A 21,315-nucleotide genomic window follows, 5' to 3' on the forward strand; every position below is an offset into this window, starting at 1 on the left:
TGACTTTTTACAGGGAAAAAAAAAGTACTATTTTAACTATAATCTGAGTAAGCTAGAATTTGAGATCCCAAAGGGCAGAAAGGTGTTTGGATCACATATTAAAATCAAAGCTGCTTCTTATTTTGGGACACATCCCCTACTTACAGCACAATCATCAAGGACAGTAGAGGCTGTTTCAGGTGTGCTTTCTCAAAGACTGGTTGAGAGCAACGATGAAACTCATTGGTGAAACCAGTTTGAAGATAAACTTAGCCACAGGGTCCAGTCTTACTGGCAACATTCCAAGCTGCTGTGCCAGTCTAAGTGTAGGGAAGGGACGGAGTCAGTTGGCTCCACTAGCTCTCTGTAGAGCCTTGTTGCACAGGAGGGATGAATGGTCTCAGGCATCTCCACCATTCACAAGGAGCCTGTATGCCACTGTTTTCAAAGCTATGTTGAGCCCACAAGAGAAAAGTGAATTTACCCAATACTTTTATAAATGAATAAACTATCTTCCTATTTAAAGAACAGATAGAAAAGCTTGAATGTAATATTTATTTGGTGAATTTACAGGTGAGGTCATTTACAAAAGAGAAGGTACAGACAGATGCAGCTTTCAGTGCAGTTTCATATATTTTCACAACAGGCAATGGTCTTTGAGAATTTGGAATGACAGTATTGAATGGCACATGCTTCAGTTTCTTTTGTGTTTTTCTACCCAACCCCAAGGAGAAAGATGGGAGAAGAGTAGAAGAAAATGTGTTAATGTAAATACAGCCATGCAAATAAAAACTTTTTAAAAGCCAGAGGTCATTCAGAGATGTAGAACATTTCTGTATTCAAGAGTTATAACAGGTGCATAATTTAAGGACAAAATGCACACCTCTCAAACTTTCCATTATCAAAATCATTTTAAATTACGTTGACTGTCCCAACTGATGAGTTAGGGGCTTCCTCAGTATTTTCCAAAGACTGACTTTGGAAAAGAGTCATTGCTAATAGTTTCTAAAAAGATAGCATTTGACAACAAATTCTTTTTGGTTTCAACAGGATAAAGCACCCTTGTAAAGAGGGTAAAATGCTCCTTTACTCCCATTAATGTAAACTATAATTAGATTTTCATTTCCAGAAAAGTATAACTGAAGCCTTGCTCTCTTATATTCAGACTTCAACTTCTCAGATCCCATTAAGAACACAACCCCTGCCCACCCAGAAAAGCCCAGCATATTCTGTAGACTTAAGGACCAGATATAAAAGTAACAGCTGGAAAGAAACCTTAAAGTGATTTCTAGTAAGGTGGTAGAGTAAAGAAAAAAATGAACAAAAGGAAACAATCAGCTGTCAGTATCCCTAGTGAAGACCTACATATAGGCAGTTAGCCCTTAGAGATCAAGTTTAGCTAAACACTAAAAAGCACTCTACATGTCCTCAGCTTCAAAATTCTTCAAGCTCAGGTAGCTAGCCACAGCTGAAGCACTGAACTTTTGTCATTTCAGGAAACACTGTGCTTGGGCTCGAAGACTTTCATACCCTTTGAATCTTTAAGCTACCATTTCTTCACTAGAAATTGAAGCTAACTGAATAGTCCTATATATCACACTTACTCCATCTTTATTTGGGTCACACACGCTAGCAACCTGCACTTTCTTTTAAAAGTGCTCTATTAAATAATGGTACCTATTATAGAAAATAGCCACAGGCAATTATGAACACACTTGCTTTTCATCTTACCTGCTTGTCCGGTCCACTGCCCTGTTGATCACTCAGGTCTTCTGATACACGTATCAGAATGTTTTGCTTTTGCATAATTTACTATATGAAAACCAGCTGTTGTAGACTTTAAGCTTCTGAAGTTCTACAGAATCAGAGGCATAGTGCATGCTGACAATGGTTTAAAGGGTCTCTCAGCTTTACTGTAATACCCATTTAAGCTTTATTTCCTTCAGAACATAAACTAAAAAGGAGTAACTGAATATGAAAAAAATCTATTTTACAGCACTTATAATGTTAATTTAAGAACCAACATACTGTAAAATACTCATATATTACACACACACATAAAATCATTCAGAACATAATCAACCCACCAGCCCCCATTAAAAAAAAAAACAAATCAACAAATCAAAGTTTTTATTTGCATGGCCACTTATCACTTGTACTCTTTGCAACTTTATTTGAGTATCCCTTTAACAGGTCTAAGCTTCTGTTGCGCAGGAAATAAAAGCTGCAACACCGCAAACTTTCTTCAACAGCCACGCCCACAACATCTAAACATGAAACAGATGTAACGTATGACAATACCACAAACAGAAATGTTAAGTTCCACCATTGAACAAAGTTCACGAGTGTCTTTAGGGTTCAGTTGAAGACAGGGTAAACTTCTTTTAAAAAGAGGGTCAGTCTTCTTTCCCCTTGCTTTATAATGTTGGTGGTTTTAATCCATATTTCTTTGCAACTTCTGTCTGGGCATGGGCAGCATCACAGAGTGAATAGAGATGTGCCATTTCCATTTCTGATTTGGCCAGGTTAATAGCTTTGTTGAACATGTCAATGGCTTTCTCCATGTTTCCTCTGAAAGAAGAAACATTTTTGAAATTTCAGGTTTCACAGCACTTCACAATATCCAATGAAGTTTGTACTAGAGAAAATCTGACCAACTTTCAACAACTATAATGAAATGCTTCTTTTATAATAAGTGTCCAGCACAATGAAAGCACTCAATGAATGTTAACTATTGTTACAAATACTACATGCTTACATTACACCTCTTGTATTCCTTGTTTATAGATAAGAACACTGAGATAGGGAAATTAAACAGGCTATTTAAAATCAGCTATCTAGTTCCTAAATTCTATATTTCTACTTTAACAGCAGGCTCCTTTAGAAAGCAGTGACACAGCCTCAGAGAACACTAATGGCATTCAATGACCTTACCTTCTCTCCTTCTTTCCATCTCATTCCTTCCCACATCCCCAGCCCCATGCACCACTATTTAAGTCACATGGGTCTGAGTTCCTTGACTGTGCCACATATTCATCCCTGCATATAATCCTCTGATTATTTATTTACTGCCTCTTTGCCAGATTCTGGTCAAATCTCTTTACTTACCTAAGACCCAGTTCAAATACCATTTTCTTTTTTTTTTTTTTTTTTTTTTTTTTGACAGGCAGAGTGGACAGTGAGAGAGAGAGACAGAGAGAAAGGTCTTGCTTTGCCGTTGGTTCACCCTCCAACGGCCGCCGCGGCCAGTGCGCTGTGGCCGGCGCACCGCACTGATCCGATGGCAGGAGCCAGGTACTTCTCCTGGTCTCCCATGGGGTGCAGAGCCCAAGTACTTGGGCCATCCTCCACTGCACTCCCTGGCCATAGCAGAGAGCTGGCATGGAAGAGGGGCAACCGGGACAGAATCCAGTGCCCCGACTGGGACTAGAATCTGGTGTGCCGGCGCCGCAAGGCGGAGGATTAGCCTAGTGAGCTGCGGCGCCAGGCTTCAAATACCATTTCCTCATGAAAAATTTCCCTTTCCCTCTCTGGGGAATTAGCTGGCCAGTGTTCCCACAGTTCTACTGTCATTTCTATGCTTAGTCAGATGAATATACGTTTATTTATACCACAATCATACTCATACCTTAGTGGGCATCTTTCAAGTCCCAGATACTGTTACAATAGCTGTTAAATACAATCTGTTTTTTTGAATGGAAACAAACTAGATGAAAATACTTAACTAGTAAAACTAAATTTTCCTCTTACAGTCTAAGTGGCTAGGCTTTATAAAGTTATAGAGAGCTAACTATTTTAGGTAACTCCAAACAGACTTTTTCTCCAATAGAAGTAATACAGGTGAAGAGGAAAAAACAGATATCAGAAAAAGACCTAGTTTCCCTTTCTAATGCATATGCTTGACTTACCAACTTGTACAAGTAACACTTTTAATGTGAAATAAAAGAATGGAAGCAAATCAAAGTTGTATATTTTAAGATAAGCTTGCCTCAAGACATAACAGACTTCAGAAATTTAATGTCTATTGTAATGAGAAGAATGAAAAGATAAATGCCAGTAGAGCTGCCATAAATTTTCTAAGAACAAACTCTACAAGTTACCTTTGCACTTCAATGGTTCCCATGGTTTCATATGCAAAATCACATTTATTGTCAATTTCAATAGCCTTGCTGATAAGCTCCAATCCCTTATCCAGATCTTGTTTCCACTGAAGCTGAAGTAAACTGCAAATACAAAAAGGCAGTCAGATGTGACCATGGCCCAGTATTAAAAGGAATATAACTATATAACTAAATTTCTGCATTAGTGAATTTATAATTTAACTAAAGCAGTACATAATCAGCATCAAAATGTGTTTTTTTCCAACTTATATTGGTTTTGTAGTCCACCTTCCTTATAAAAAATGTCCAATGATCTAAGTGATATAGGCAGACAGACAGGATCAATTGATTAGATTTGTAAGCTGGAGACCACACCCCCTGTGTGATCTCATGCCCCTATCTGATCTCACCAGATCTGATGCCCACCTGCCAATCATACTGTGAATCACTCCCCTTTGGGAGTAAATAAAAGGCCTGGAGCACGTGCCTCTCACCCCCTTTTGGTTGCACACTCTTGTTGCACTGAGCCCGGAGGCCTTATGGCCTCCCCTCTGCCTTTGCTTTCCTGCCTGTATGCTTGTTCCACGTGGCTCCTGGCCTGCTCTCTGCCTGGTATGGACCTAACTTAGCTTCTAGACTTCTTTCTCCCCTAATAAAAGTCCTCATTTTCCTGTGCATTTCTCTCACTGAATAAAATCCTTAAAAACTTACCATGTTGTCTGGTCTATTTGAGCCAGTATTCAGAATTCAATTTCTCTGAATAAATGGCAAGAACCCACAGGATTATTAATATTGAAGATTATTAATAAGCAGGATGATGTCATAAGCTCTATTACTATCTTGCATCTCTTATTTTTGGTCAGTTAATTCACGGTACTTCTCTACCACAGTACCCTTTCTCCAATGAAATCCATTTTATTACTATGCGTGAAATTTAGTATATTATCGGAACAAACAGAACCATAAAATTACCTACCCTTTATGAACATATGTTGTAGCATTATCTGGTTCCAACTCAATACATTTGTCATACATTTCATCAGCTTTACCAAACTGCTGTTGATCTGTTAATGCCTACATGGAGAGATGCTTCAGTTATATTAACTGTCAATCTAAGCAGTTAAAAGTATATTGCTTATTAATTATTAAAATTTCCTTCATTTATCCATTCATTACCAAATGGTATTTTTGGAATACAAAAGCATTTAAATTTTACATTATTGGCAGTTTAGGTGGCACCATGATAAAACCTTTAGAAGTAGTTACATATAATAGCAGACAATCTGGTAAACACAGTGAGTCTCAACAGATACACTCAGGACACTTAAAATGTATCCTAGTAAATCCTAAGGGAATTACTTTAAGGGCAATGTTCATTTAAAAGGATAAGTTAAGGTGTTTGTGCTATTATTAGTCATTCTTTAAAAATGGTTAATTTTTTAAAATGTAGCTATAATCAACTATTTTACAGCCAATCCTATGGCTAAAATAGAAGGCTTGGTTCAATGGATACCAGAGCACACTCAAGTTGTAATTGAGAGCTGGCCAGGATCTAAACCCAAGCTTTGAGCATTACAGCAAAGTTACACTATATGATTGTACATATGTCTGTGTATGTATATGTAATGTGTGCAAGCCAAGCCTACTTTGAAGCTATACACTGACAGGGAAATACACAATAAAGAAAGCTCTGTCAAAGAGTTGCTCCTATTATTTTGTTGTTGTTGTTTGGAAGTTATTCAGTGGCCTTTGTTCTCTTAGCTGCTTTTAGAAATCTGCACCAAAAAGCCCTACATGACATGACAACAAGGATGGTGTTGTCACTTTTAGTTTACTAATTAAGTATAAACCTATTCAATATAAATGTCATATGGTTAAAATGTACATGTGTCTTATTTTAACTGATACATTTTATAAAATTTTAATATTAGTACATACTTTTATAATTAAAAGGAGCATATAGTCAGCAACAAATGTTCCATTTTTATTATTAAATATAAAGAATATTTCTTTCAAGAAATTGTAAAGAACAAAGACTGAACAGGGTTGGGTTTCCTAACCCAGAATTAATGTGCAGGACCAACTTACTGTAAAGAATAGATCCAATCTTCTGTATATATAGAAAATTGAAAATGAATCTTGATATGAATGGAAGGGGAGAAAGAGCGGGAAAGGGGAGGGTTGCGGGTGGGAGGGAAGTCATGGCGGGGGTGGGGAGCCAATGTAGTCCATAAGCTGTACTTTAAATTAAAGTTAAAAAAAAAAAAAAGAATAGATCCAACATAAATAGATCTTAAAGTCCCTCCCTCAAAACAAAAAACCCTCAACATCCTTGTGAAAAATTTTTTTGATAATCTGACCCAAGATAACATGAAGAAAATACTTAAATCTTAAACCAAGAAAGCTTCAAGAATTTTAAACAAATTAAAGAGAAAATAAGTTGTTACAATTTGTCTAACCATTTAAGAAGACAGTGACTAAACCGAAAGAAAACCTTTTCCACGGACATTCTCCCTATCAGTTACATAGTAAATTTTCTTAAGGGGATTATTGTACCATCCAATCCAAACAAGTTTACCTAAGCCATAGAATCCTCTCCTGAGGTAATTCAAGACTGTCCTGGGGCCATGAGAATCAAAGCAGGAACCAAGTCACCTGCTTCATAGCAGCTGTGACCATGGCAGCACTAGGATGCAGCATACAAATACTGTTCTTTTCAAATCACATTTACCTGGGCATATAATGCATAGCCTTCAGCACACCTTGAAAATTTCTTTATGACCTCTTCAAAACCTTTCATAGCTGCTTGAATTTGTGAAGAATTGTTTCCCGTATAGGCCTGGCGATACTATTTTAAAAATTAAAACAAACTTGTCAAATCAATAACTCAAAAATTCATGGAATGTTAACATATTACAAAAGACCCACAAAATTACATAAATATCTCCAGTAAAGTAGGTGATCTGTTAACATAATTTGTTGCATACAAAAAGTTCCAAGGAAATATCTTATCAATGCCTGTGTAGGACTAGGACTTGTGCACACAAATAGAGGAATGTTAAATCTATTAAATATTTAAAAAATCATTCTTCCATCTATAATAGAAATGTATTTGTTTGTAACTCAATTTCTATAAAGTATCTAATTTTACTAGAAATGGATTTATTTTATCTTTTTAGCTTGATATTTCTGAATATTAAGAAAGACTTCTATAATGGCGAGGTGAGAGAACAGTGACTAGTATCATGAGACTATTTCCTCAAAATGCTTTTGTTCTTCACATTGGTTTATGATAGTGAAGCAAGGAGACGAGTTCTATTTAGGGGAGCATACAAAGATAAAAATGACAGATATCAAGATCAACTCAAATATCCAGAATAGGTGCTGTATATCAATTAACCTACATGTCTGTACGTTCTTCCCCATTGTAGTCATCCTTCAGGGAAAAAATACAGGGGTGCTTCCCAAAGTTATGGAAAATGTACATTATGATCTGTACAATACACATGGAGTCTCTGCCAACACAATCCCAGCAACAGCTGCTCAATAATTCCCAAGGTAGCACATTCCATCCTTATCATTTAATTAGTAAGCCTTTATCTTTATTCACCAAAATAAATTTACCTTTTAATTTCATTTTTTTAAACACTTAGTTTCTGAATTTATTTTCACTTTATTTACAAGGAAAAAAAAATGGAGATCTTCCATCTTCTAGTTCATTCCCCAAAATGTTCAAAACAGCTGGGGCGGTAGGCCAAGTTGAAGCCAAGAGCCCAGAACTCCACCTGGGTCTCCCATGGGGGTGGTACAGAACCAGTGCGTTGAAACATCACCTACTGCCTCCTAGGATGCCCATTAGCAAGAAGCTAGATCAGAAGCAGAGCTCTAACTCAAACCAAGACTCTAATGTGGGATGTGCTGTAATTATTAAGCCAAAGATTCACCCCTTAATTCCATTTTCCACAAACTTTTAGAGGAACCCTTGTTAATAGTTTTATAGACATGAAATATTTTTTACTGACCCTGGGAAATAAAGAGGAAGTTTAGGAAATTACACAAGAAAACAACACCTACCAGTGCAAAACACTTCTGAGCCTGTGCCAGAGCAGACTCGGGTCTTAACCTAATACATTCATCGAAATCTGCCACTGCTTCTTCAACTTGATCAAGCAGTATTTTCAGCTAAGGAAAAATAAGTACATACCATGTCTCATTATCACAGTTCAGCATAATGAACAGGATATAACAATTATCCCATATAGAATTACTTTCTATAAACAATACACCAGAAAATCTAGTAATTTTGAAGGAAAGATTCTAAAATCTATACAAGTGTCCAATTTTTTTTTACTGGAGGATTTATTATAATTTTTAATGTTACAGCTTTAGCTAGTGATGGTTATTTTAAACATGTTCCTGTGTCTTTTTGATACAAGTATATAAATCTTTGAAAAGTTTTTTTATTTTTTTATTTAGTAAATATAAATTTCCAAAGTACAATTAATGGATTACAATGGCTCCCCCCCCAATAATTTCCCTCCCACTCACACCCCTCCCATCTCCCACTCCCTCTCCCCTTCCATTCACATGAGGATTCATTTTCGATTCTCTTTATATACAGAAGATCAATTCAGTATATATTAAGTAAAGATTTCATCAGTTTGCACCCACACAGAAACACAAAGTGTAAAATACTGTTTCAGTACCAGTTATAGCATTACTTCACATTGGACAACACATTAAGGACAGATCCCACATGAGGAGTAAGTGCACAGTGACTCCTGTTGTTGACTTAACAATTTGACACTCTTGTTTATGGTGTCAGTAATCTCCCTAGGCTCTAGTCATGAGTTGCCAAGGCTATGGAAGCCTTTTGAGTTCGCCGACTTCAATCTTATTCCGACAGGGTCATAGTCAAAGTGGAAGTTCTCTCTTCCCTTCAGAGAAAGGTACCTCCTTCTTTGATGGCCCATTCTTTCCAGTGGGATCTCACTCGCAGAGATCTTTCATTTTCGTCTTCTTTTTTTTTTTTTCCCTCCAGGGTGTCTTGGCTTTCCATGCCTAAAATACTCTCATGGGCTCTTCAGCCATATCTGAATGCCTTAAGGGCTGATTCTGAGGCCAGAGTGCTATTTAGGACATCTGCCATTCTATGAGTCTGCTGTGTATCCCGCTTCACATGTTGGATCGTTCTCTCCCTTTTTTATTCTATCAGTCAGTATTAGCAGACACTAGTCTTGTTTGTATGATCCCTTTGACTCTTAGACCTATCAGTGTGATCAATTGTGAACTGAAATTGATCACTTGGACTAGTGAGATGGCATTGGTACATGCCACCTTGATGGGATTGTATTGGGATCCCCTGGCACGTTTCTAACTCCACCATTTGGGGCAAGTCCGATTGAGCATGTCCTCCCTCTCTTATTCCCACTCTTATATTTAACAGGGACCACTTTTCAGTTACATTTAAACACCTAAGAATAACTGTGTGTTAATTACAGAGTTCAACCAATAGTACTAGAACAAAACAAAGAAAAAATACTAAAATGGATAAAGTATTACATTGTACATCAACAGTCAGGACAAGAGCTGATCAAGTCACTGTTTCTCATAGTGTCCATTTCACTTCAAAAGGTTTCCCCTTTGGTGCTCAGTTAGTTGTCACCAATCAGGGAGAACATATGATATTTGTCCCTTTGGGACTGGCTTAATTCACTCAGAATGATGTTTTCCAGATTCCTCCATCTTGTTGCAAATGACCGGATTTCGTTGTTTTTGATGGCTGTATAGTATTCTATAGAGTACATGTCCCATAATTTCTTTATCCAGCCTACTGTTGATGGGCATTTGTGTTTGTTCCAGGTCTTAGCTATTGTGAATTGAGCTGCAATAAACATTAGGGTGCAGACAGCTTTTTTGTTGGCCAGTTTAATTTCCTTTGGGTAAATTCCAAGGAGTGTGATGGCTGGGTTGAATGGTAGGGTTATATTCAGGTTTCTGAGGAATCTCCAGGCTGACTTCCATAGTGGCTTAACCAGTTTGCATTCCCACCAACAGTGGGTTAGTGTCCCTTTTACCCCACATCCTCACCAGCATCTGTTGTTGGTAGATTTCTGAATGTGAGCCATTCTAACCAGGGTGAGGTGAAACCTCATTGTGGTTTTGGTTTGCATTTCCCTGATTGCTAGTGATCTTGAACATTTTTTCATGTGTCTGTTGGCCCTTTGGATTTCCTCTTTTGAAAAATGTCTATTGAGGTCCTTGGCCCATCTCTTAAGTGGGTTGTTTGTTTTGATGTTGTGGAGTTTCTTGATTTCTTTGTAGATTCTGGTTATCAACCCTTTATCAGTTGCGTAGTTTGCAAATATTTTTTCCCATTCTGTTGGTTGCCTCTTCACTCTGATTGTTTCTTTTACAGTACAGAAACTTCTCAATTTGATGCAATCCCAATAGTTAATTTTGGCTTTGACTGCCTGCGCCTCCAGGGTCTTTTCTAGGAAGTCTTTGCCGGTACCAATATCTTGCATGGTTTCTCCAATGCTCTCTAATAATTTGATGGTGTCAGGTCGTAGATTTAAGTCTTTAATCCATGTTGAGTGGATTTTTGTGTAAGGTGAAAGGTAGGGGTCTTGCTTCATGATTCTGCACGTGGAAATCCAGTTTTCCCAGCACCATTTATTGAATAGACTGTCCTTACTCCAGGGATTGGTTTTAGATCCTTGATCAAATAAAAGTTGGCTGTAGATGTTTGGATTGATTTCTGGTGTTTCTATTCTGTTCCATTGGTCTATCCATCTGTTTCTGTACCAGTACCATGCTGTTTAGATAACAACTGTCCTGTAGTATGTCCTGAAATCTGGTATTGTGATGCCTCCGGCTTTGTTTTTGTTGTACAAGATTGTTTTAGCTATTCAAGGTCTCCTGTGTCTCCATATGAATTTCAGCACCATTTTTTCCATATCTGAGAAGAAGGTCTTTGGTATCTTGATTGGTATTGCATTGAATCTGTAAATTGCTTTTGGGAGAATGGACATTTTGATGATATTGATTCTTCCAATCCATGAGCATGGAAGATTTTTCCATTTTTTGGTATCCTCTTCTATTTCTTTCTTTAAGGTTTTGTAATTTTCATCGTAGAGATCCTTAACGTCCTTGGTTAAGTTTATTCCAAGGTATTTGATTGTTTTTGTAACCAGTGTCCAATTTTTAAGACTATGCCCACTATTTTTGTACTGTAGTTTTTTATTACTACTAAGCAAGAAACCCTTTCTCCTAGGAAACTAAACATATCTTATTTTTCTAATTTCAAAGCAGGTTAGACAACAGCTAATTACCTTTCAAATTAATCTTAAGACACTACCTGTGAGCATCAAAATGTCTAGAATTTCAAGACTTTGTTTCAATACTTCTTAACACATTTCCAACAAATATTAGGCAAAATGCTCCAATACAAAAATACCTTCACCCCTTTTGCTCTAGTCCGGACAGCACATACTTTTCAGTATTAACATATTCCAACAAGCCGTGTTAAACCGTTTATGAGGTCGTATTTTTTGCCACATAAAGTGGTAACTGGGAACTATTTTCTTCACTATATATGTTTACTAAAACTTATATGCCTGTTACAAAACTGAATTTTAGGGGTGCCGGATTCTGTCCCGGTTGCCCCTCTTCCAGGCCAGCTCTCTGCTGTGGCCAGGGAGTGCAGTGGAGGATGGCCCAAGTACTTGGGCCCTGCACCCCATGGGAGACCAGGATAAGTCACTGGCTCCTGCCATCGGATCAGTGTGGTGCGCCGGCTGCAGCGCGCTGGCTGCGGCAGCCATTGGAGGGTGAACCAACGGCAAAGGAAGACTTTTCTCTCTGTCTCTTTCTCTTACTGTCTACTCTGCCTGTCAAAAAAGAACAAAAACAAACAAACAAACAAAACAAAACACAACAAAAAAAAACAAAAACAACAACAAAAAAACACTGAATTTTATAAGACCCTTTTTTGAGGACATTATTCATACAGCCCAGGCTGTTATTTACTTAAGGAGCCCAGGAAAAACATTCAGTTGGTTCTAGCATTAACTAAAATGCTTCCTAATGTCATTAATGTATTACTCACTGAAAACCAATGACCAAGAGAGCACTTGAAAAATGAAGCAAACTGGCAAGCCACCATTTTGTTCCCCCAAAAGTAAACACCAAAATTTTAAGGATGATCAAGATGGAACTAAATAGAAGTCAATCCAAACTATAAGCCACTATTATACTTTGTTCACAACAAGTAGAAATAAGAAAACTTTTAAGAAATTCTCAAGCCAAACATCAAACAGCTTAATCCAAAGAGGAGAAATCTAGGTAAGCCAGCAGATTTACCTGTCCTCGGTGGTGATAAACATCTGCATTCTGAGGATCAATGTCAGCAGCCATATTAAAATCCTGGGTAGACAGCAGAGGCTGCTGTTGCTGCATGTACATGCTGCCTCTTTTGATTAGGGCATTTGCTCGAAGCTACATATCCAAAATAAGGGAAGGTTAATCATTCTTTTTTCTTCCAATTTAGTTTTTAAAATAATAGCTTTATTGATGTGATTCACATATCTTAAGACTCACTCTTTTAAAGGGTTCATGCTTGTCATTTTTAGTATAGTAACTAAACTGCACACCAATTACCATTACCTAATTCCAGAACATTTTCCTTGCCCCAAAAGGAATTATACATTACCACTCTCCAGTCTCTCCTACCTCACAGCTGCAGAAAACCACCATCTCCTTTCTGTTTCGGTGGGTTTGTATATTTTGAACCTTTCACGTAAATGAAAATGTGTGTGGCTTCTTTGATTTAGCACATTTTCAAGGTTCATCTGTGTTACAGCATGTATCAGCACTTCGTTATCTTTTTATGGCTGAATAATATTCAATCGTACAGATATACCACATTTTACTTATCCATTCATCATATAATGGACATTCTACTTTTTGGCTATCATGAATACTGCTGCAATGAACATTCATGTACAAAGTTTGTGTTGAGGGCTAGCACTGCGGTGAAGCAGGTAAAGCTGCTGTCTACAGCTCTGGGCATTGTTTGTGTCCTGGTTGCTCCACTTCCCGTCTACCTCCCTGCTCAAGGCCTGGGAAAACCAGCAGAAAATGGCTCAAGTGTTGGTCCCCTGCCACCCACTTGGAAGATCTGGATGAAGCTCAAGGCTCTGGGCTTTGGCCTGGCTCAGTCCTGGCCATTGGCTATCTAGGGGGATAAACCAGCGGATGAAAGATCTCTATCTGTAACTCTTTTAAAATAAATAAATCAATCTTTTAAAAAAGTCTGTGTTGAAATATGTGTTCAACTCTTTATCTAGGAGTAGAATTAGTCAATTATATGATAACTCTATTTAACTTTATGAGGTAATGCCAAACTGATTTTCAAAGATACCTTATAATTTTACATTCACAACACCAATTGGAATGTTTCAATTTCTCCATATCCTCATAGACATTTGCTACTGCCCATCTTTTTTATTTATAGCCTGTCTTTCTAATATAGCCATGCATGTGGTTTTTATTTACTTTTCTTTAATGGCTAATGATGCAGGCCACTTTTTCATGTTATTACTGGTCATTTCTATATATTCTTTGGAGAAATGTCTATTCAGATCCTTTGCTCATTTTTAAATTGGGTGGTCTTTTTACTGTTGAGTTCTTAAGTGTTTTTTTTTTTTTAATCTAAATACCAGCCTCTTATCAGATAAATGGTTTGTGAATATTTTCTCCCATTCTGTGGGATGCGTTTTCTCTATCCTGATGGTGTTGACACTTTCAACCACAGAAGTTTATAATTTTATTAAATCCAACGTATGTATTTTCTAAATTGGTTACTTATGTTTTTGGTGTCATATCTCAGGAATTACTGCCTAATCCCAAGTAATGAATATTTAATCCTCTATTTTCTTATAAAAGTGTTAATAGTTTTACATTTAGGTCTCCTTTACATTAGGTCGCTTTTACATTTAGGACTGTGATTCATTTTGAGTTAATATTTGTACATGCAGATAGTGGGTATCATTACTACTTGCTAAAACTGAATCATGATCATGAAAATAATTATATTCAAAATTTTATTCAAGGGGCCAGCATTATTGCCTAATGAATTAAGCTACCACCTGCAACACCAGTATCCCATATGGGCACCAGTTTGAGTCCATCTGCTCCACTTCTAATCCAGCTCTCTGATAATGTGTGTGAAAAAGCAGCAGAAGATGGCCCAAGTGCCTGTTCCTCTGCACCTCCATGGGTAACCTGGAAGAAGCTCCTGGTTCTGGCCTGGCCCAGCCCTGGCTGTTACAGCCATTTGGCGAGTGAACCAGTGATAGAAGACCTCTTACTCTCCTCTCTCTCTGTAACTCTCCTTTCAAATAAATAAATAATTTTTTTTTTTTTTTTGACAGGTAGAGTTATAGACAGTGAGAGAAAGACAGAGAGAAAGGTCTTCCTTCCGTTGGTTCACCCCCTCAAATGGCCACCATCGCTGGTGCTGTGCTGATCTGAAGCCAGGAGCCAGGTGCTTCTTCCTGGTCTCTAATGTGGGTGCAGGGGCCCAAGTACTTGGACCATCCTCCACTGCCTTCCCGGGCCACAGCAGAGAGCTGGACTGGAAGAGGAGCAACCAGGACTAGAACCCGGCGCCCATACGGGATGCTGGCACCGCAGGCGGAGGATTAACCAAGTGAGTCACAGTGCCAGTCCCTAAATAAATAAATCTTAAAAAAATTTTTTCATTCAAAGCAATACCTCATATATACAGCAATACTACACAATATAAGGAAACAAGTAAGAATGTCCCCATGTTTATAAGAAAAACATGAAAACAAACGAATACTTGCAGTCATCAGGAAAAATTAAAGATAGTATTACAAACCTAACTTTAATCTTTTTTTTTTTTTTCCCCGACAGGCAGAGTTAGACTGTGAGAGAGAGTGAGAGAGATGGAGACAAAGGTCTTCCTTTTTCTGTTGGTTCACCCCCCAAATGGCCGCTATAGTCGACGCATTGTGGCCGGCGCGCTGCGCTGATCCGAAGCCAGGAGCCAGGTGCTTCCTCCTGGTCTCCCGTGTGGGTGCAGAACCCAAGCACTTGGGCCATCCTCCACTGCCTTCCCGGGCCACAGCAGAGAGCTGGACTGGAAGAGGAGCAACCGGGACAGAGTCTGGCACCCCAACCGGGACTAGAACCTGGGGTGCCGGAACTGAAGGTGGAGGATTAGCCTAGTGAGCCACGGCACCGGCCCCTAACTTCAATCTTAAAATCTTATTTTGAAGGAATGGTTAACAAATATTTAGGACTTAAAAACAATTATACTCCCCCAAATATAGCAATGATTGCTTTGAAAGTGAAAGAGGTACAAAGGTCACTTAATGAGGATACAGGCAATAGATATGTTAGCAAACTAGGAAGGAATATAGTTATTGGAGGCTAACTTCTGTTTCGATATACTGAGAAGGCACACATAATTCAATAGACCCCCTTAAATCTTAATTATGAAAATTATAACATAGTTAACACTTGGAAAATGAAAAGCTGTTCCAACCACACAACTGCAAAAATCTTTTGCAATATTTCTGTACCATGTTTTTAAAAGCTGTTTTTCTCTTCATATAAAATCTTTCCCAATATATCATAAAATAATTAGAAGAATATTAATAAATATATTAAATGTGTTTATTTTATTAAACATGTTTTATATCAGGTTCTACAACATCTACAGCATTGCTATATCACCTTTACCACTACCCAATTACAGTCCAATACCCTAGGCAATAGCTGTAATGAGGAAGCTGAAACTACCAGACACTGTAAAAAAATAAAATTATTGGCCGGCGCCGCGGCTCACTAGGCTAATCCTCCGCCTAGCGGCGCCGGCACACCGGGTTCTAGTCCCAGTCGGGGTGCCGGATTCTGTCCCGGTTGCCCCTCTTCCAGGCCAGCTCTCTGCTGTGGCCAGGGAGTGCAGTGGAGGATGGCCCAGGTGCTTGGGCCCTGCACCCCATGGGAGACCAGGAAAAGCACCTGGCTCCTGGCTCCTGGCTCCTGCCATCGGATCAGCGCGGTGCGCTGGCCACAGCGCGCCGGCCGCGGTGGCCATTGGAGGGTGAACCAACGGCAAAAGGAAGACCTTTCTCTCTGTCTCTTTCTCTCTCACTGTCCACTCTGCCTGTCAAAAAAAATAAATAAATAAAAATAAAAAAAAATAAATAAAATCATTATTGTGGTACAGCAGGTTAAGCCTCCACCTGCAACACTGGTATCCCATAGGGGTACCAGTTCAAGTGGTGGCTGCTTCCCTTCGGATCCAGCCCACTGCTAATGTACCGGGGAGGATGGCCGAAGTACTTGGGACCCTGCTACCCATTGGGAGACCTAGAAGGAGTTCCTGGCTCCTGGCTTTGGCCTGGACAAGCCCTGGTAGTTGTGCCCATTTGGGGAGTGAACCAGAGGACGGAAGATCGTTCTTTCCACCTCTCTCCGCAACTCTGCCTTTCAAACAAATAAATGAATCTTTAAAAAAACAAAATGAAATAGCCTATTGGTGAATGTCAGTTGAAATGTTAAACAATCTGCAAAATGTTATCCAAAAGCATCAATTCTAAGAACACATACAATGTGTCAGAAAATGTACCTTCACATTCGCTTCTTTCAAACCGATGACTTTATCTAAATCTGGTTTGGCCGCACTGGCATTGCCAATGAGCAGGTAGAAAGTGGCCCGCAGCAATAACGCCTCTGCGGCAAATCTGCCTTCAGCATCTATCTCCTTAGAGCATTCACTTATGATTTTATCATAATTTTCTTCTTCCATATACTGTTTGGCCTTTAAATATCCAGAACTGAAAATAAAAGCAAACATGGCAAATTATTTACTAAGAAAAGATCAAATGCCAAAACTTACCACACTGAACACCCAAGTAAGCTACTGTCCATTTCCCCTGAACAAGTTAATCAGCCAGTGTGGGACTTAAACTGGGGGCGGAGGTTAAGCAATTAGGATTTTTGACATAAACTGGAATTTTCTTGATGCCTTGAAGTGTTTTAAAAGGAAACAACAGAGTCAATAGCAGAAACCCAAAGTTAACTGATATCTGATCTCTGTGAGTGAGATCCCAAAGGAAACAACAGGCCATCAAAGAAGGAGGAAACTTTCTCTGAAGGGAGGAGAGAATTTCCACTTTGATTATGGCCTTGTCTAAATAAGGTCAGAGTCTGTGAACTCAAGAGGCTTCCATAGCCTTGGCAGCTCATGACAAGAGCCTCGGGTGATTACTGACGTCATAAATAAAAGAGTGTCAACTGTTAAATCAACAACGGGAGTTACTGTACACTTACTCCCCATGTAGTATCTCTGTCCTTAATGTGTTATACTATGCAAATTATACTTTGTGTATCTGTGTGGGTACAAACTGTTGAAATCTTTACTTAGATATACTAAGTTGATCTTCTGTATATAAAGATGATTAAAAATGATTCTTTGGGGCCGGCGGTGTGGTACAGCGGGTTAAAGCCCTGGCCTGAAGTGCCAGCATCCCATATGGGCACCGGTTCTAGTCCTGGCTGCTCCTCTTCCAATCCAGCTCTTTGCTATAGCCTGGGAAAGCAGTAGAAGATGGTCCAAATCCGTGGGCCCCTGCAGCCATGTGGGAGACCTGTAAGAAGCTCCTGGTTCCTGGCTTCAGACTGGCGCAGTTCCAGCCGTTGCGGCCAATTGGGGAGTGAACCATCGGATGGAAGACCTCTCTCTCTCTCTCTCTGCCTCTCCTCTCTCTGTGTAACTCTATCAAGTAAAATAAATAAATCTTAAAAAAAAAAAATGAATCTTAATGAAGAATGGGATGGGAGAGGGAGTAGGAGATGGGATGGTTTGTGGGTAGGAGGGTGGTTATGAGGGGGAACAACTGCTATAACCCAAAAGTTGTACTTTTGAAATTTATATTTATTGTTTAAAAAAAATGATATCTGAAAAGATGAAATAATGAAAGACACAGACTGATCTACAACACTTTTTAAGGACCCTATTTTATTCACCTTCACATCTGTGGCACATTGATAACATTCAATAATTATTTAATAACTAATAGAGGAACAGAAAAAATAGAAAATAATAAAGTGAGTTTAGAGTCACAGAATCCAAGGCAAGTGGTTGACCAGAGCTGTGCTTTGTGAAGATTATTCTGGTTGTTGTGTGGGAAACAGACTGGGATATAAAGGTACAAGACTGGCGATGGAATTATCTGAAGAGTTCTCAAATGGAAGACCTACTATTTCACCTAGAATAATATACATATAATGAAAAAAGCAAAGTTAGGAGCCAGTGTTGTGGCACAGTGGGTAAAGCTACCCCTGCAATTCCAACATCCCATATGGGCGTGGATTTGAGTCCTGGCTGCTCCACTTCCAATTCAGCTCTCTGCTAATGGCCTGGGAAAAGCAATGCAGGAAGGCCTAAGAGCTTGGGCTCCTGCACCCACATCTTTTATTTAATGAGTACAAATTTCATAAGTACAACTTTAGGAATACAGAGATTCTTCCCACTATATCTGCCCCCCACCACTCCACCTCCTCCTCTCTCATTCCCCATTAAGATTCATTTTCAATTAACTATACAAAGACGACAAACTCTATACTAAGATTTCAACGATTTGCATACACACACACATACACAAAACTGTTTGAGAACAAGTTTTACAGTTAATTCTCATAATACAACTCATTGAGGACAGGTGTCCTGCATGGGAAGTAAGTGCACAGTGACTCCTGTTGTTGATTTCACAATTAACACTCTTATGTATGACATCAGTGATCACCTGAGGCTCCTGACATGAGCTGCCTAGGCCAGGAAAGCTTACTGAGTCCACAAACTCTGTCAGTATTTATACAGGGCCATAAGCAAAGTCAAGTTCTCTCCTCCCTTCAGAGAAAAGTACATCCTTCTTTGATGACCACTTCTTTCCACTAGGGTCTCACTCACAGAGATCCTTCATGTAGGACATTTTTTTTGCAACAGTGTTTTGGCTTTCCATGCCTGAAATGCTCTCATGGGCTTTTCAGCCAGACCAGAATGCCTTAAGGGCTGATTCTGAGGTCAGAGTGCTTTTTAGAGTGATTGTCATTTTATGATTCTGCCGTGTGGACTGCTTCCCACGTTGGAACATTCTCTCCTTTTGAATTCTATTATTATTACCAGACACTTGATCCTATTTATATGATCACTTAAACATTTAATCCTATCTGTATCTTCACTTTAACACTAAGATTTAAGATGGCTTTTTTACCACCCACCGTAATGGGATTTAGGGACCCAAGGCAAGTTTTTAAATTACTTTTTGATGTAAGTCGTAGCAATGTATGCAGAATTATACAGCTTTACAGCTACAAACTTCCTCAAATAGGACTTTTTTTTTTTTTTTTTTTTTTTTTTTGACAGGCAGAGTGGACAGTGAGAGAGAGAGACAGAGAGGAAGGTCTTCCTTTGCCGTTGGTTCACCCTCCAATGCCCGCCGTGGCCGGCGCGCTGCGGCCGGCGCACCGCGCTGATCCGATGGCAGGAGCCAGGTACTTATCCTGGTCTCCCATGGGGTGCAGGGCCCAAGTACTTAGGCCATCCTCCACTGCATTCCCTGGCCACAGCAGACAGCTGGCCTGGAATAGGACTTTAAAAACACCTTTCTTGGGGTGGACATTTAGCCTAGCTCTTAAGATGTCTGCATTCCATCTCCTAGGTCCCATCTCCAACTTCGGATTCCAACTTTCTGACAACGTGTATGCTAGGAGGCAGCAGTAATTAGGTCCCTGCCATGCATTAAGGAGAACTGGACTGAGTTCCTGGCTTCACGACCACAGCCCTACATCCCAACCTTTTGAGGGCATATGGGGGGATGAACCAGTGGATAGAGCTCTGTGTCTCTCTGCTTCTCAAATACATTTTAAAATAAATTCAAAAAGGAAAAAAAAGCACATTTTTCTATTTTTAAAAATGCAGTAAGTATAATCTCATTTATTCTTCTAAGAATAAATTGTAGGGGCCAATGCTGTGGTGTAGAAGGTTAAGCCTCTGCCTAAAGCATTAGCATTCCATATAGGTGCCGGCTCATATCCTGGCTGCTCCTCCTCTTATTTTTCTTTTCATAGGCAGAGTTAGACAGTGAGAGAGAGAGAGAGACAGAGAAAAAGGTCTTTCTTTTCTGTTGGTTCACCCCCCAAATGGCCACTATGGCCGGCGCGCTGCACAGATCCAAAGCCAGGAGCCAGGTGCTTCCTCCTGGTCTCCCATGTGGTTGCAGGCCCCAAGCACTTGGTCCATCCTCCACTGCACTCCCGGGCCACAGCAGAGAGCTGGACTGGAACAGGAGTAACGAGACAGAATCCGGCGCCCCAACCAGGACTAGAACCCAGGGTGCCGGCGCCACAGGTGGAGGATTAGCCAAGTGAGCTGTTGCACCAGCCACTGGCTGCTCCTCTTCTAATCCAGCTTTCTCTTATGGCCTGGGCCCCTGCATCCACATGGACTCTTGCACCCAAGTGAGAGACCTGGAAGAAACTCTTGGCTCCTGGCTTCAGATCAGCCCATCTTCAGCAGCTGCGGCCATTTGGGGAGTGAACCAGTGAATGGAAGACCTCTCTCTCTGTCTCTCCTCTCCTTTGTGTCTGTAAATCTACCTCTCAAATAAATAATAAATAAAATCTTAAAAAAATGTTTGTAGAAGGGATGTTTTTGACCTGAAAAGGTCAAAAATCTTTTTATCCTGGATGACCTTTGAAGCATCTTGCAAATACAGCTGGATCCCAGACTTAACCACAATTTGAAGTTACTATAGTACAAAAGCAATTTGCTTCAGTAGAAACCACACTTCAAACATTGATCTTATACCAGGATATTCATGTGTGTTATGATATTCTTGTGTGATGCTGGGAAGCAGAGCAAGCCGCATCTCCTAGTTAGCTACACAATCACAACAGTAAACAAATAATACTCTATAGTGTAGTGTGTTGCTAAGTTATGGTGTTCAGGTTAAATGCTGACAAGATATCTTTAACCTATGATGGACTTATCAGGATATAACTCCAATGGGGAACACCTGTATAAGACATTTAAATTAAGTATCTTAATTTTTCAAATCTGCAGTAGCCTTTCCTATAATCACATTCTTTTTGTCTCTGACACTCCAGTTTTGTTCCTCAGGTTATCAAGCTGAGAAAA

At 39.4% G+C, this 21,315-nt stretch overlaps 1 protein-coding gene across 1 annotated transcript in view; it reads right to left on the reverse strand.

The window, feature by feature from the left end:
- Positions 1 to 520: 520 nt before the first annotated feature.
- TOMM70 (translocase of outer mitochondrial membrane 70) overlaps positions 521 to 21,315 on the reverse strand; it is a 57,456-nt gene continuing 36,661 nt past the window's right edge. Inside the window, exons 6-12 of the mRNA XM_002716612.6 lie at positions 16,744 to 16,951; positions 12,444 to 12,578; positions 8,154 to 8,261; positions 6,811 to 6,927; positions 5,056 to 5,153; positions 4,080 to 4,202; positions 521 to 2,550 (exon numbers count right to left, since the gene is read on the reverse strand). Coding sequence (XP_002716658.2) covers positions 2,397 to 2,550; positions 4,080 to 4,202; positions 5,056 to 5,153; positions 6,811 to 6,927; positions 8,154 to 8,261; positions 12,444 to 12,578; positions 16,744 to 16,951 — 943 coding nt within the window. The 3' untranslated portion in view covers positions 521 to 2,396. The remainder of the gene's footprint in view (positions 2,551 to 4,079; positions 4,203 to 5,055; positions 5,154 to 6,810; positions 6,928 to 8,153; positions 8,262 to 12,443; positions 12,579 to 16,743; positions 16,952 to 21,315) is intronic.

Source organism: Oryctolagus cuniculus, chromosome 4 (genome assembly GCF_051225735.1).
Source record: "Oryctolagus cuniculus isolate XC-2025 breed Fujian yellow rabbit chromosome 4, ASM5122573v1, whole genome shotgun sequence".
In the NCBI taxonomy this organism is placed as follows: domain Eukaryota; kingdom Metazoa; phylum Chordata; class Mammalia; order Lagomorpha; family Leporidae; genus Oryctolagus; species Oryctolagus cuniculus.